General features: G+C 41.1%; 1 protein-coding gene across 2 annotated transcripts in view; it reads right to left on the bottom strand.

The window, feature by feature from the left end:
• itsn2b (intersectin 2b) overlaps positions 1-15,076 on the bottom strand; it is a 23,698-nt gene continuing 8,622 nt past the window's right edge. Inside the window, exons 13-40 of one of the 2 annotated variants that reach the window (XM_077619973.1) lie at positions 14,896-15,045; positions 14,668-14,808; positions 14,489-14,576; positions 14,245-14,384; positions 13,306-13,463; positions 11,852-12,633; positions 11,653-11,774; positions 10,671-10,919; positions 10,361-10,554; positions 9,846-9,901; positions 9,565-9,731; positions 9,458-9,482; positions 9,243-9,364; positions 9,003-9,099; positions 8,311-8,508; positions 5,385-5,506; positions 5,213-5,319; positions 4,955-5,138; positions 4,222-4,320; positions 4,043-4,126; positions 3,854-3,937; positions 3,726-3,788; positions 3,456-3,605; positions 3,252-3,370; positions 2,899-2,981; positions 2,736-2,819; positions 1,575-1,748; positions 1-1,460 (exon numbers count right to left, since the gene is read on the bottom strand). In XM_077619973.1, coding sequence (XP_077476099.1) covers positions 1,315-1,460; positions 1,575-1,748; positions 2,736-2,819; positions 2,899-2,981; positions 3,252-3,370; positions 3,456-3,605; positions 3,726-3,788; positions 3,854-3,937; positions 4,043-4,126; positions 4,222-4,320; positions 4,955-5,138; positions 5,213-5,319; positions 5,385-5,506; positions 8,311-8,508; positions 9,003-9,099; positions 9,243-9,364; positions 9,458-9,482; positions 9,565-9,731; positions 9,846-9,901; positions 10,361-10,554; positions 10,671-10,919; positions 11,653-11,774; positions 11,852-12,633; positions 13,306-13,463; positions 14,245-14,384; positions 14,489-14,576; positions 14,668-14,808; positions 14,896-15,045 — 4,188 coding nt within the window. In that variant the 3' untranslated portion in view covers positions 1-1,314. Of the gene's footprint in view, positions 1,461-1,574; positions 1,749-2,735; positions 2,820-2,898; positions 2,982-3,251; positions 3,371-3,455; positions 3,606-3,725; positions 3,789-3,853; positions 3,938-4,042; positions 4,127-4,221; positions 4,321-4,954; positions 5,139-5,212; positions 5,320-5,384; positions 5,507-8,310; positions 8,509-9,002; positions 9,100-9,242; positions 9,365-9,457; positions 9,483-9,564; positions 9,732-9,845; positions 9,902-10,360; positions 10,558-10,670; positions 10,920-11,652; positions 11,775-11,851; positions 12,634-13,305; positions 13,464-14,244; positions 14,385-14,488; positions 14,577-14,667; positions 14,809-14,895; positions 15,046-15,076 lie in introns of both variants that reach the window. The other variant, XM_077619964.1, reaches the window with a different exon arrangement.

Raw genomic sequence — 15,076 nt, forward strand, 5'->3', positions numbered from 1 at the left:
GCATTTTGAAAGAATTTTATTTGACCTTAGCACCACTGATTGAGCACATTATTCACGCCCAGGTGGGTACGAACAGCAGGTACACAGACAGTCTCGGTGGGCGTAACATAACAGATGGTCGGGGAGGGGGAACAAAAATAACATCAAATGTTTCATAAACCTTTTCGGACCAAATTAGCAGCCCGGTCACTAAAAGAAATAAAAACAACCAGTTTGACCTAACAAGAGAGCACAATTGAAACAAAGCTGCAACAAGCTTCCCCAACCCTAAAATCGCTACCAGCGAATATGAAGAAAATAAAAGAGGATGACACAAACAAGGCAGCGTCAAGCCTTTGGATAGTCGCACACATAAATTAAAGAATAAATACATTTGGAAATGAACCTACAGAACACCAGCAGGAGCTGACTTTTAGAGCATTAACCAATGCTGAAGGGGAGGCGACATTCAGATCTGCAGTGGGAATGAAGAAGAAGCGTCGCACTGTGCATTTGTAAGACTAAAGTGAAACAGCAAGCACGAGAAAAAAAAAAAGTTCGAAATGAACAATAACAGGATTCAATAGTAAGAAATCATGTAACCCATGTAAATAAAAAGGGGAATTATTTTTGCAAAACTGGCAAAAGTCATCTCCAGAGGGTCAAATAAAAACACAAATGATTCTGGATGTCACCACCAAACAATCCCACTTACATAAAAATAATAAAACACATTTTACAAGTTATGAACTACTACATGTAAACCACATAGCCAAATCTAAACGCGCTCCACAAAGTAATCGTGAACAAAACTCTCTTGCGCACGTTATTGACAAAATTACAGTTACATCCAGTCTATGAAATTGTCACACAAATGTACAAGTACAAAAGATCTTACCGTAACTTTTTCTCTTATCCAACAGTAAAATGATCGGAAGCCAATAATTATTCCAAACAGAGATACTTTGCAAACGGCAGCAGACCCGCACAAAGCAGATAGCGCCTCATGTATTACATTGACCGACATATCCTGAGATCTTCTCTTTCGAACATTCGTCGACAAGCTGGCTCTCCTGTGAATATTTTCAACTCAAAACTGCTTTGGCTTGATTCTTTAAACGCATTTAGAGACCTCTTGTCTACTAAAACTTAATAGCTGTAGTGCAGTCGCATGTACACAGCCTTTTCAACTGGTCGCTCTTTCCTTATAGGAATCATTAAAATGTACTTTTTCATCCACAGAAAAGGTAATAGCCCTCCTAGAGGAATGCCATAATGTGCGACAGATTTTCTGCCTTCTTTTCTCCCGATATTAAGGCACGCCAACTATTCTCATTAGCCGTTTAAGAGTTGCAGGTCGAGGCGAACCCACACTTCCCCCGTGGCCACCTCGTGCAGGAGAAGACGTCGCGTTATAGCGCCCTTGTGCTCCAGCTCTTTCTTTATGGTCGCCATGGGAACCTCTGTTCGGCCCAGGAAGTCTGCAAAGGGAAGGGACACATTTGGATTGGATAACTTTGTTCATCCCGTATTCGGGAAATTTCATTTGTAGTCGTTCTTAGTGAGGAAGGAGAAGGATGGAGAGGAGAACTGACCATCAGGAGCAAACGGGTCTCTCTCAAAGATGGTGATGCAGAGGACGTCTTGGTAGACGTCCTTGATTTGGAACTGGCAGTTGAAGTTCCACTTGGGGGATACGGTGTCATTGATCGTTCGGGACGTGAAGACCTGAGATCCCATGGTCACCTCGCAGTATGGATTAATTTTACCTGAAAGAGGATGATGTGGACATAAAAGGAAACAAAATGAAAAAGGACAAAGGAAGACAACCTAAATCACATGTGTCAAAGTGGCGGCCCGGGGGCCAAATCTGGCCCGCCGCATCATTTTGTGTGGCCCGGGAAAGTAAATCATGAGTGCTGACTTTCTGTTTTAGGGTCAAATTAAAATGAAGAGTATAGATGTATATTAAATTTCCTGTTTTTCCCCTTTTAAATCAATAATTGTAATTTTTTAAATCATTTTTTTCTGTGTTTTTAGTTCAAAAATCATTTTGTAAAATCTAAAAATATATTTTAAAAAAGCTAAAATAAACATTGTTTTAGATCTTTAAAAAAAACGAATATTCAGGGCGTTTAATCCAGTTCTTTTAATCCATTTATATTAAAAAAATCTAAATATTATATCTAAAATGGTCCGGCCCACGTGAAATCAAGTTGATGTTAAAGCGGCCCGCGAACCAACCCGAGTTTGACACCCCTAAATCCTTCATTAGTACTGTTGTGCAACTGTGTTTACTGCATGAAAATTCTGGGATGAAAGTCAAACTTGTGTAAGCGTGTTAACCAGGGCCATAACTGAAAAACAATCAGTCGTACGAATTTCGTACAAATATATATTTGTTATCATAATATAACAATATATACTTATTTAAATCTAAATTCTCAGAATACACAAGTATAGCACAGAATTTAAAAAAAAAAGTTATTCCTCAACATAAAATCAGAATAAATACCCCAAAAAATATTTAAGTACATGAAGAGAAAAAAAATTCTCGTTCTTGAGTTAGTGAGGAGTTTTTTTTTTTAAGTAGCTTCTTTGCTTTATCACAGAAACCCTCCTTCACCAGACATGGTATAAATAGAAATGCACCCTAAACAGCTATTCGTTTGCCCCAATGCAACTTCCAGTTATGCTAATGTTATATTGATGAAAAAGCAGTTGAGACTAAAACGGAAACTACTAAATAAATGTACCGTTTGACTTGACTGCCTTGAGCTCAGTGGCCTCCAAGATTGTGACGAGAAGTCGCCCGATTCCAGTTCCCCTCATAGACCGAGCTGAAAAGATCAGATCCGGTCAACTTTAATGCAAATGTACACGTGTGTGCGACAGCGAGCAAGCGAGGGACCTGCATACCGTGGTAGGCCTTGTCCTGCTTTTTCTTTTCCATCTCCAAATATTCTTCAGATGCAGCCTTGATTTTCTGAACCCAGGATGTCCTGAAAACACAAATAAACAGTATTATTCTAGGCCAGTTAGGGGTCGTAGCAAGCAAATTTTATGCTGATTCCAAGGCATTTTTCACACTTTTACACGCATACAAAAATAGGGAGAATTGGCTGTGACTGTCCATTTTTTAGTGCAAATGATTAAGCGTTAATTGCAATGGCAGCCAATGGGTTAATTTAGCCATCTCTAAACTTTCCTGCTTGTGCATGTGTGTGTGTGTGTGTGTGTGTGTGTGTGCGTGCGTGTGTGTGTTTGACTACCGTTCATTAATATTGTCCATCCTCAGTATGTAAACTGTGTCAATGTGTGAGATGTGAACGACGGGTTCGTCACTGGAAGGATCCGGCAGCTTCACCAGAATTTCATTGAGCATTATCGGCTGCAGGTTAAAAGAAAAAAAAACAGTCCAAAAATGTTACAAATATTTTAACTGTCAGTTGGAATGATGATGAAGTGTTTCTTACCGGCTTGTACATTTTGAGCTGGGCGTTGTTCTTTGCACTGAACAGTTTGTCAATGCCAGATGAGGTGAATTGTTTTCCGGAATGAGTCAAAAGCAGGAAGTCATTGAAGAGGAAGACCCAAAGTTCCTTGTTGCTCTTTGCTTTGTACATCTGGCGGACAGAATAAAGACACCACTGCTGTTTAACATGCATTCAGACAAAAGGAATCCCAATGAAAGAAACCAATGATGGAATATGGGCAGCAAGGAGATTGATTTAAAAATCGGTCACCTTGCCACTGTGAAGTAATTTTCGTGGCCCCAAACAGTTGGTGATAGAGTCAAAAACAAGACCCTGTGGAAAAGGGAAAAATGAATTCATTTGCAGGTCCTATTTGTTAAAAGCATATACTTGAATACCTCGACGGTGCCATCAAACTGCACGTGGTTTTGAATCCACTCCAGCCTATCCGAGTTCTCCTTATCTCTCACTCCTTCGTTGACCTGTTTGGCACAAGAGGATGGTGAAAAAATTGGGATGGAGGAAAGACTCAAATGAATATACGGCGGGTCTGTAACGTATGACGTGGCATTGAAGGCATCGCACACCTGTTTACAGAGCTCCTCTGCCCGCTCCAGAGCTTCTTTCAGAGGACCTCTGTCAGCGTGGCCCTCCGCAGTGCACTCCAGAATCTAATCAAACACATACCAATGATGAAAACTGTCTTTTTTCACAATCGCATTCATTACTGTGTACGAGTAGCATGCGGACGGACGGACGTGCGTACACTTTTGATGTGGAGTGGGTAACGTGTGATCCTCTGCATGGGTTTGAGGAGGAAGCTGGACAACGGCATCCCCTTACATCTGTAATCTGTTCCGATTTTCTTAAACAGGAGAGACAAGATAGACTTAAAATGTCACAAATGGGAAAACTTAAGTAGTTGGCCCTAATTGAATGCCTCGCTCAATTTTAAATCACCTTTTGAAATCTATTTGGTTTTATCAATTAGTTTTTCTGGATTAGCAGAAACACTTTATAGGAAACGTGGCTGTTTCTAGTCATATGAATTTAAACTAAAATGAACCCTATAGAGACCTGCCATACACATATGAGATCAAATTAGCCACAACAGAAAACGTTTTGTATGAAACTCACCCACTTATTTGGATGCTATGTTTCAATTGTAACTAATAGTATTTTTTAACAATGAATCATGACAGTATTTTTCAATAATAGTTTGATATATTTCATGAAAAAAATCGTTATAAAATTAATATTATTTTCCCCAAAAAAGTAATACCATTAAAATTAGTTTTAAAGAGATTTTATGTTAAGTTTTATAATATTTAACACTTTGTTGAGCCCTTAACAACAATAGACAGAGCATTTAATTTATCCGAGGATAACTAGCTATGAATGCTCATGTTTTCGAGTCATTCTGTCAAAATGGATCAGACATCTAGCATCGTCAACAGCCGCCAATGAGTTGAATGAGTGTTAAGAGGTCTGCCTTTTACCTTGAGAAACAATTTGAAGTCAGACTCATTGTCTGTGCGGGTCTGAAGAAGTGCGGCTCCGTTAATCTGACAAGAGCAGAAATGGATGTAGGGCTGCAAGTGGGACAGCTCCGCGGCTAGAATGTCTCCGACCATCTGCACGGGCATGTTCTCCCCGCCGCTCTTCTTTCGAGCAGATAATGCTCTTAAAATTAAAAAAGGAGCAACAATTTAAGCGCCATGCCCAAAAAAACCTTCTAGTAGACATTAGAAATTAACCTGAGAAGTTTAGAGTTGCAGGAAATCAGCTCTTTCCAGTTGACAAAGATCATGCTCATTTCTTCATCAGTCAGTCGTCCGGATTCCGACATTGGCTTGTGGAAAACCTAAAATGAGAACCGCAGACGTTGACCACACAGTCCAGCAGTTTAGCCCATTGAATTAGTCCCACCTCCAGCACTGTTTGCAGGTCCTCCACGTATCTCTCTTCTGTCTGAAGGAGTTCATGGATATAGCCTTGTCTTTTCTTCTCCAACGGGCTGAGCGAGTCCAGGCTGGTCAGGTCTGAACACCCTATAGCAGACAAAAAAAGAGAAATACACAAGACGGGGTATTTTGGAGGCAAAAACTATTTTACAACTTGGCAACATTTCTCTATGCGATTCCAAAAACCACAGCGGTAATTAACAATGCGTACACTGCTTCCTTCATGCAGGAGAATAACCTGGTTAAGCATTGAGCTTTCACATGTCTACTGTACACAACCTGTATATATACTTACCAGATGGCCAGAGGTTTAAAAAACGAAAACTGCTGGCACACGACATTACCTGACGCATGTTCATCAAAACTACTGGTACTCACAAAATACAAAATATGAACAAAAAAATATATATTTTCCTTGGTCACTGTCTTCACATGTTCAAATAAATCACATCTATTCGCCCAAAGTCGTTTTTGTCTGTCTTGTCTTTCCGGCTTTTATCTTTTTGTTGCCGGTAGCGGATTATAAATGTTTCCATGTAGAAAATAAATTTGTTTGTACCAAAACAGAGAGATTTAGATAGTAATGCACTCCATGCATTTACACAGGTTGTTTTTGGCCATTTGAATAGAAAAAAAATCTTTTTTTTAAAAGTACCACAGTAAACCATGTTCTTAATTTTGTTTTTTTCCAGTGATTGTGAAAGTCACAAGCTTTCCTAAATCAAGTCCATCCCATCTTAATCTTGTTTACAAAACACACACACACAGAAACACACACACACACACATGCTTGCACTACACGAATTTTCAGGAATAATTACACTAACACTTAGTTGTGAAATCCAACAAAGCTTTAATGTTTTAAGGCAGAACCCAAAGAAAATAAATATACATCATCATTAGGGTCAAGTTGTTTTACCCTGTTTTCTTGAAGATTTAAATTTCAAGAGTTTATGGTACACTGATCCAGATGATTCAGAAACAATTATTAAAAACAAGGCAGAAAAGTCCCCTTTTAAGCATTAGCACAGCATAGCGGGGGGGCACGCGCACTAGACATAGGTTTTCCCTCAAGCTTACACACTGTTACTAAAAATCGTGATTGTATCCCTTTCGGAAAACGTCCATTTCCATCGAGGATTATGTGGAGAAGGCACTAACAAATTTCAGGTAAAGTTGGTAAAAAAAATTGGATAACATTTTTGTTCAAGAGTTAAAACGCGTGAATGCTCATAAAAAGAGAAGAAAAGAAGCAAAGAAAGAAGGAACTCAAGGGAAAGAAAACTCTAGAGTAAACCATAGAGAGACCCACTACCCATCTATTATTGCGTGTTATTTACAAAGAAAAGGCACAAAGGATCGTTGCATAACACTATTAAAAAAGTCCCTCACAAAGCCAAGAAGGCTCCAAAACATGACTTAAATGAGAGTGAATTGAGTGGCATGGTTGGAAAAACCAAAACACTAGTGGATCAGAGCAGTTTGCAATAAAAGTGGGTCTCTCTGAAGTCAGGTGTAGGAAACTTGGTGGAACCCGTTCTACTAGCCTAAAAGGAGAAAAGAGGGCAAGTGGGTGGGAGGGCAACAAGTGGGGCATTAAGAGAAGGTGAAAAAGTTGGGGAAAGGCAACACCGTAAGCAATGGCATAAAAACAAGTGTATTAGAGCTAAAAAGAAGATAGAAATATGGTCTAGATGATTCAAATTCACTACAAAGGCAGATGCGGTGAAAAATTAGCTGGGTGGCATAGTTGAAGGGGAGGAATGACCACCTAGCAAAAGATTTCAGCTGCCCAAGGACCTCGAAAATGTCAAATCCTTAAAGAAGATACTGAATTAATGTGTTATCAATACTAGTGACTGATGATCACAGATAATATAACTGTTTTATTCTGGAATTTGTAGTGAATACGACTACCAAGACAATGAAAACTGTCTAAAGTCCCATGCAGTGTTTATTGTCGTGGGTTTCACCAAACATTTCAGGGGGAAAAACAGATCCCATAGCTGGACAAAACCCTCCATTGAAAAGACAGAAATTAGTAATCAGATTGGATGTATTGATTGCAGTGAGAAATCAAGTAGTATTCTCATTCTTCTTTATCTATAGGACTATTAAAGTAACGAGTATTTTCCACAGGGAAAAATCAGAAGTTGCAGTTCCTTGAAATGATTTGATCTTTAGAGCTGGTCCCAAGAAAATGGTCCGGTAGCCAAATGCAGCCCGCGATACTTATCTTGTGGCCCCCTGCTTGACATTGAAGTGTTTGGGTGGCCTCCGTGTCATTGCCCCGTTGTTTGTGTGTGTGGGTTTTTGTTTTCTTACAGTACAAGCTACCATGGTTCATGGCAGTTTTGAGTATTTTTCCCCCAAGAAGTTGAGTCACACTATGTTTCAATTGAAACATACTTCCAAAGTGACAAAGATGGAATTAAAATACATCTCGTCACCTATTCATGTGTTTTCTCAAAAAAAGAAAAAGGGCGGCGCCCAACCCAGCCAACTTCAAGAAAAGTGAGAGACAGAATAATTTTGAGTTGAGTTAGCTGATTCCAGAAGATTGAATTACTTGGATTTTTACTTTTGGATTACTTTACGTGGCCCACACTCACACGTACCATTTCTAATGGTCCTAAATAAGTTAAGTTTGAGAGCCCTGTTACACAGGGTCCACATCATTTTTACGAGTTTCTAATTTTGAACTATAACAACGGTTTGTGTGCAGTGCAAAAGAACATGAACTAAGGAATAGATTGCATGCAGAGCGCATTGATGAAAGAAAAAAGCTCCCAAAAGCCCCTTGAAACACGCCTACTCGACCAAAGGTTCACCAATATGCACTATCACTACGACAAATCAAGGGTGCAGTCATGTGTAAGTGTATTACTTACACTGATGACTGGGGTCACCGTCCCCCGAGGCCATCTTAACGTAATTGGTGGGAAATAAGCCAGTGGCCCCGTTGACCTCGCCCTTCCACCAGTCACGGTCGTTCTTATCGAGAACGGTGATCAGCTGGTTTGCTGAAAAGCTCAGCTCGTCCTTGTTAGCAGCTGTGTAATCGTATATGGCGATCACCTGGTACAATCCTAAACAAAAGAACAATGCCATTCATTCGAAAAATCTTTCAACTTCACCAATTAGTTGTGAATTTATTGTGTAATGTCATACAAAATAAACCGGTTTCGTTTCTTTTGCTTTTTACGCATTTTCCTTCTTAGGTGTCTTCATAAAAGTACTTATTGTAACCGTCACTCTTACCAGGTTAGCAATGTGGAATGGTTGACTTTGGCACTAGCAAATTAATACATAAAAATTTAATATTTAAAAAAAACAACAACACAATAAATAATATATCGGTGGAGGGGGTGGGTGGAGACTAGAAAACCACTAAATATGTTTGCATTGCCTTAAACAACGCTTAGTATAAACAACTTTTTATCTGAAAGACGGTTTTTATACAATACAAAAATACAATTCTGTTTTTTCTATGTATACTATTTTCTATGTAAACTTTTTTTTTCACTGAGATACAAATGATAATAATGTTGTCAGTCCCTAACTGTGTATCTGTACGGTTTACCTGACTGGCTTGCTGGTGTGGATTTGCCACTATTTGAGCCCAGTATGGTGACATGTGTCGAAGGAAACCAGCCCTTCTGCCGCTTTTTACCGCGGGCCTGTTGTCAAAACAAACACAAAGAAAATTATCATAACTCCAATCGGCAAATGGCATGGAGCTTCACTTTTAAATGGACAATGCGGAGGATGCTTGTTAAATAATTTGGTGCCATCTATCGTCCATAAGTGGATCCCTACTGACCTGCAGTTCTCCAAGCCACCACCCTGACACATTTTTGTTGAGAATAACGACAAGTTGGCCATTCTCCAGGCTCAGTTGCCCCGGTACAGTGGAGAAATGTGCTCTGCTCACCTTGCCAATCTCTGTGTAAAAAGACATATTAGCAAACTACTTCAACAAAAAAGAAGTAAATAGCGGGTGAAATATGTCAATTCTGTGTAAAAGTAGATACTTACCTGGCTTCTTTGCAGATGTGCTCGACTGAGAAATACACACACAATAAAAGGTTTACAAATAAGCAAAATTGATGTCATGAGTTAACATCTTGCTTTAAAATTCTTACATCTGGCTCTTTAGGTTTGACGTAGGTCCCGGGAAAGGCACCAGTACGGTCACCAATGGTGCCGTTCCACCACTCTCCACCTATTTTGGTCACCAAGATCACATCTCCCTCCCTGAACTTCAGATCTGAAGGCTCTGATGATTCGTACGGGTATAACGCTGTATACTCTAGATAATGTAAGAAGTTGGTGATGGAAAATTTGTCAATCAGGCTAGAACCACAACAATGCCAAATAACACTTCATTAATGTCATATTTAAGGATTAAATCAGATAAGCGCACCTTCAAATTGCTGGTTGTCGCCTGTCGCTGTGGCATTGGATGTGGAGCTCTTCATCCTGAAAACAAAAACTAATTTAAAAAACAACAACAACAAAATCTCAAGTCTTATACCAACTTAAAAAAACACTTGGCAATAGTATTTTTCTAGGAGTGGCTGAAAACATTCCAAAGAAGTGTTATGTCGCAGAGTTGCTGAAATAAATGCTGTTATGGCTTGACCTTATCTATTGTATGAAAAAGGTGCCAAGGTTAAGAGTGAGTTGTAGGTCTATGACAGAGCAGGATTCGGATTGCATGACATGTTTACCATTGAGGCTTTCACAAAAATAACTCATTGGCATCCTTCCTTGATGGCGATTGACGAACGAGAGTTGCTTTAAAAATTAACTGTTTTACATGGACTGCAAATCCATGGTTGTCATACAACAACCAATCCGTTAAATGAACACGCGGTAAAAAACAAAAACCTGAGAGCAGGCGTCTCATTTGTTTCTTTTTTGCATTTGAAAACTTACTCTGAACTGTCCTCTCCACTCATGTGTGAGACATAGGACTTTGGGAACCAGCCTTTTTCTCCATTCAGTTCTCCCAACCACCAGTCCCCCTGCTGTTCCAGCACCTTTATTACATCATCCTTATTGAAGTTTAGATGGCTGTCTGTCTTTGCTGTCCAAGAGCACAGAGCTTGGGCGAGAAGATTGCCTACAACCTGCTGAAAAGAGACCAAATTATGGTGCAGTGTCATTGATTTTGTACATCAAAGTGGTTTGACAATTATTTTTAAAAAAACACATAAATACCATGCTAACAGAACGAAAGTCTTACCTGTCCTGAAGTATCAGAGTGAGTCGCATTTGGAGAGTGTGTAGGGGTGAAAGCAGATTTAGTGCCAGATACTTTTGCCGCTTCAAGGGCATTAGAAAGCTGCGATTGGATAGGCAGTTTTGAAGGAAGTACGGGGGCTGTCGAGTCTGACGATCCCACTCGTTCAACGTAGCTCTCTGGGAACCAACCCATCTGACCCTGCCGGGTACCATACAACCAACCTTCCTCTTTCTCCACGGTCTCGTCAACCTGATAAAAGAGAGCAAAGTAGTCTATTTTAAAAACAAACATCCATGTACCATATGTATGAGTATATGCGTTGAGTTATTTGCAAGAATTAGCGCTTTAAAAAAAAAAATCAATAAAAAAAGCTCCAAAAACTATCAAATGCTATGAAAATGTATTCAGTCATTTTGACGTGAGGTGTAGGTATTAGGGGCGGCCCGGTGGAGCGAGTGTTTAGCGCGTCTGCCTCACAGTTTGAGACCTGGGTTCAAATCCAGGTCGGTCCACCTGTGTGGAGCTTGCATGTTCTCCCCGGGCCTGCGTGGGTTTTCTCTGGGTACTCCGGTTTCCTCCAACATTCCAAATACATGCATGGTAGGCTGATTGGACACTCTAAATTGCCCCTAGGGATGAGTGTATGATTGTTTGTCTCCTTGTGCCCTGCGATTGGCTGGCCACCAATTCAGGGTGTCCCCCGCCTTTGGCCCGAAGTCAGCTGGGATAGGCTCCAGCACCCCCCGCGACCCTAGTGAGTATAAAGCGGTTCAGAAAATGGAGATAAATCCCCCCCCACAAAAAAAAAACGTGACTAGGCTTAATTTCAGTCTTTTAGTTAGTTTTGTAAACACAGAATAGTTTGTTCTTTTATATTTATCATCGTTATTTCATAATCAAAAATGCTTTTGAATTGCAATTTCTGTCATTTCATTGAGCTCATAATCTCGATCCAATGTTAGCTTTATTACACGAATCGTACCTCGATGATTTCATCTGCGTTGAAGGTGAGCTCTTCGTGGTTTCGCGCAGTGAATGGATAAAGTGCCCTAAAGGGTGTGAGAGCCACCGACTTCCTGGGTTGCATGGCCCTGGGTTGCCGACCTATGGTAGGGGTTGAAAAATTAAACATGAAACTCCTCTTCATCTCCATAGCAAATGTCTGTGCAGTGTGTTCTCACCTTTCCTTTCCTCTAGTCCCCTCAGAAGAGAATTCAGCTTTTCTTGAATGTCAATTTTGCCTCCACTGGACTGGTGCTCTCTTCTCTTCTTCTCCTCTTCTTCCACCTTTCTTTTCCTCTCCTCCTCTGCCTTTTTTCGCTCATCCTCACGCCACCTTCTCTCGTCCTCCTGTTGCTGCTGAAGCTTCCGTTTCTCTTCTTCCCGTTGCTCTTTCCTCTTTCTTTCCTCCTCCTCTTCCCTTCTTCGGTCCTCCGAGTCTCGGAGGGCCGCCTGGGCTGCCCTCTGTCGCCGTCTCTCCTCCTCCACCCGCATCGTCTCCTTTCTGAGCTCTTCTTCAACCCTCCTCCTTTCCTCTGCCTCCTGCTGTCTTTGCCCTTCCTCCAACCTCCTCCTCTCTTCTTCCCGCTTCAGTATCTCCTCTTCTTTTCTTCTCCTTTCTTCCATTTTTTTATCCTCCGCCAGCCTTCTCCTCTCTGCCTCCAACTGCCTCCTCTCCTCCTCCAGTTTTCTCCTCTCTTCCTCCTGCCTTTGTCTCTCAACTTGCCTCTGCCGTTCCTCCTCTTCCCTTTTCCTCCTGCCCTCTTCTTCCCGGCGCTTCCTTTCCGCCTCCTCCTTTGCCCTGCGCTCGCGTTCCGCCTCCAACTTGGCCGCCTGGATTAGCGCCTGCCTCTCTTTCTCCTCCTGCTCCCTTTTTTGGGCCTCACGTTCCTCTTGAAGCCTCCTCTGGCGTTCCTCCTCATCCCTCCTTAACTTTTCCTTCCACTGCCGCTCCTTTTCGAGCCTAAAAAACAAATAAAAAGCGCTAAAATGAGAATCACAGAGAGGCAAACCCACGTCACTGCAAACTCTTCCCAGTGACCCGTCTTAAAATCGCCTGATTTTACTGCCTTAGTATTATCCGATGGCCACCAATTTGGTCTGGCTATTGCCCATAGTTATCTGGGGTGGGGTCGGGCACCCCCATGGCCGTGGTGAGGACAGGCAGAATGGAAGATGAATGAAAAAGTAGTGCTTTATACTGACAAATGAAAGAATCTGAAGTCTGTGACTCCCAGCAAATGGTTTTTTTGATTTATCGAAATTTGGGGGATCTGTTAAATGAATTTTTGACAATATTTGGAGTCCTTGTCTGTTCTTTGAAGTTAGGTACAGATTTTTAGATTGTTATACTTATGTAATTTGGCCATTGGTATTTCTCTCCGTCAGAATCTACAATCAATCAATAAAATTAATTTAGCCTGATGGTACACCAGGCTTACAAAGCATTCTATTGGGGGAAACCTTACAACGAGGAGGAGCCTTTTACCCCGTCAAACGTCACAACATTTTGAGCCAATAAAAAGTTGATTATATTCAAATGAAGATGTCAGTGTGGAGGTTGCATGACTTGACAAGGACTAATCCAAAGACGCTTGGATGGCATTGGCATTTCAGTTGTGTAAGTGTCAAAAACCTTTGTGCTTCCTCCTCCTGCCGCCTCCTCTCTTCTTCCCGTTTCCTCATCTCTTCATGCTCCTGCTTTCTCCGAATCAGCTCTTGTCTTTTTTCCTCTTTGATGCTTCGCAGCCTCTCTATTGCTGCCTGCTGCTTTTGCTGGCTATCCTTCAGTTCCTGAAGTGCATGACAAAAAGAAGCCATGACACAGCATACGTAAAGGCCTTAGAAACTGAGAAATGTGTGAACAAACACAGGTTTAGAAAAGGAGAGGAAGCCAAAGCTTTTAAAAAAGGGGAGGAGAGCCAATGACACCAGCCACTAAAAAGATCCTCATATTTGAGAACGACTAGGAACATGAAAACCTTAAGCAGGTAGAAGAGGTTACACAGGCAGGACAGCAGTGAGACGACCGCCTGAAGCAAAGCGTTGTTGTTAGCACCCACATGCTGCAACGTCACGAGGAAGAGATGCACGACAGAGATACATTAGAACGTACAGAACAATCAATGGTTGAAAAGTAAAAGGAATGAGAACAAAAGGTTAAAAAAAAGAAGGCGCAAGAGGGTCAGAACAATATGCAAAATGAATATCACAAGGTTAAAAAAGAGGAAGCAAGTTGGTAAAAATAGTGTGCAGGACCAACATCCAAAACAAAATATCTGTGAATAGCCATTTCCTTTTCTCAACAATGTTGAGACCATTTGAACTCTGCAGATAACAAAAAAAACCATTTGTTTTGGAGAGAAAAATGACTGCCTAATGCCATTAGTGGGACCATATCTATGTTGACTTATTAGCGGGATGAGGAGTTTGTTGTCAGGTATGATATGTATGCTCGCTTAAAGTTTATAATATAACGCTGCACATTTCCATGTCATTTTTAGCCCCTGTCCTTACCCACCCGGGCCTCTTTTACACCCGCAGAGCAGCCCCAAATCATATCAATGTATTCTACCTGCAAGTTTTTGTTGTACCGGTCCAGTTCTCCCAATTTGGCAGAGGTTTCTCTCTCAAGGGCTTGCAGCTGATCTCTTAGTTTCGAGCATGTGCCCTGCTTCTGAGTAGCACTTTGCTTCAGGTTGGAGATGGCGGACACTAAAAATATAGGATGAATAAGTATAATTGAGTTGGTATTTTGCTTCTGTAAACTAAGAAGTGACTGTTGACTGTAATCTGAGCAGTGATGTGTCAACACTAACCAGGCAAGTTATTAGCAGCCATGCTTTGGAGTGTCTCAGTCAGCCTTTTCTGTTCTGGCATCAATTGGGACAACTTCCTATGGAACTCCTGACAAAGCGTGAAAGGAGAGAATATTTTAAACATGCTGTGAAAAAAAAATAGAAAACAAACAATTTAGGGGAAAAAAAACAGATCTAACCTCAATCTGTTTCTCAATATTTTTTATGTCTTGCTGACCCGCTTCTTTCCTCTGATTGATAAGATCCAGCTCAGTCCTGGGAAGCTTCTTCTTGTTTTGAATGTCACGCAGACGGTCTGAAATCTGGCGCTGTTTGTTACCCTTTAAAATAAGGAGACGGAGAATGAGCAGTGGACTTCGTCAAGGTTGGTAATACTACTTCTGCAATTGTAGCAGTTGAACACTAACCACAGCCTCCAGCTCCATCTCCAAACTCCTCTTCTTAGCTTTGAGCTGGACGATATCGTCCTGTTCCTGCTGCCTCTTAAATTGGAGTTCTGCTCGTTTTCTCCTTTCCAATTCCTCCTTTCTTTGGCGCTCGAGCTCCCGTTGCGCAGCCTGTAGTGTAGCCACATACACAACAGCACAA

The sequence above is a fragment of the Stigmatopora argus genome, chromosome 2, assembly GCF_051989625.1.
Source record: "Stigmatopora argus isolate UIUO_Sarg chromosome 2, RoL_Sarg_1.0, whole genome shotgun sequence".
Taxonomy (NCBI): domain Eukaryota; kingdom Metazoa; phylum Chordata; class Actinopteri; order Syngnathiformes; family Syngnathidae; genus Stigmatopora; species Stigmatopora argus.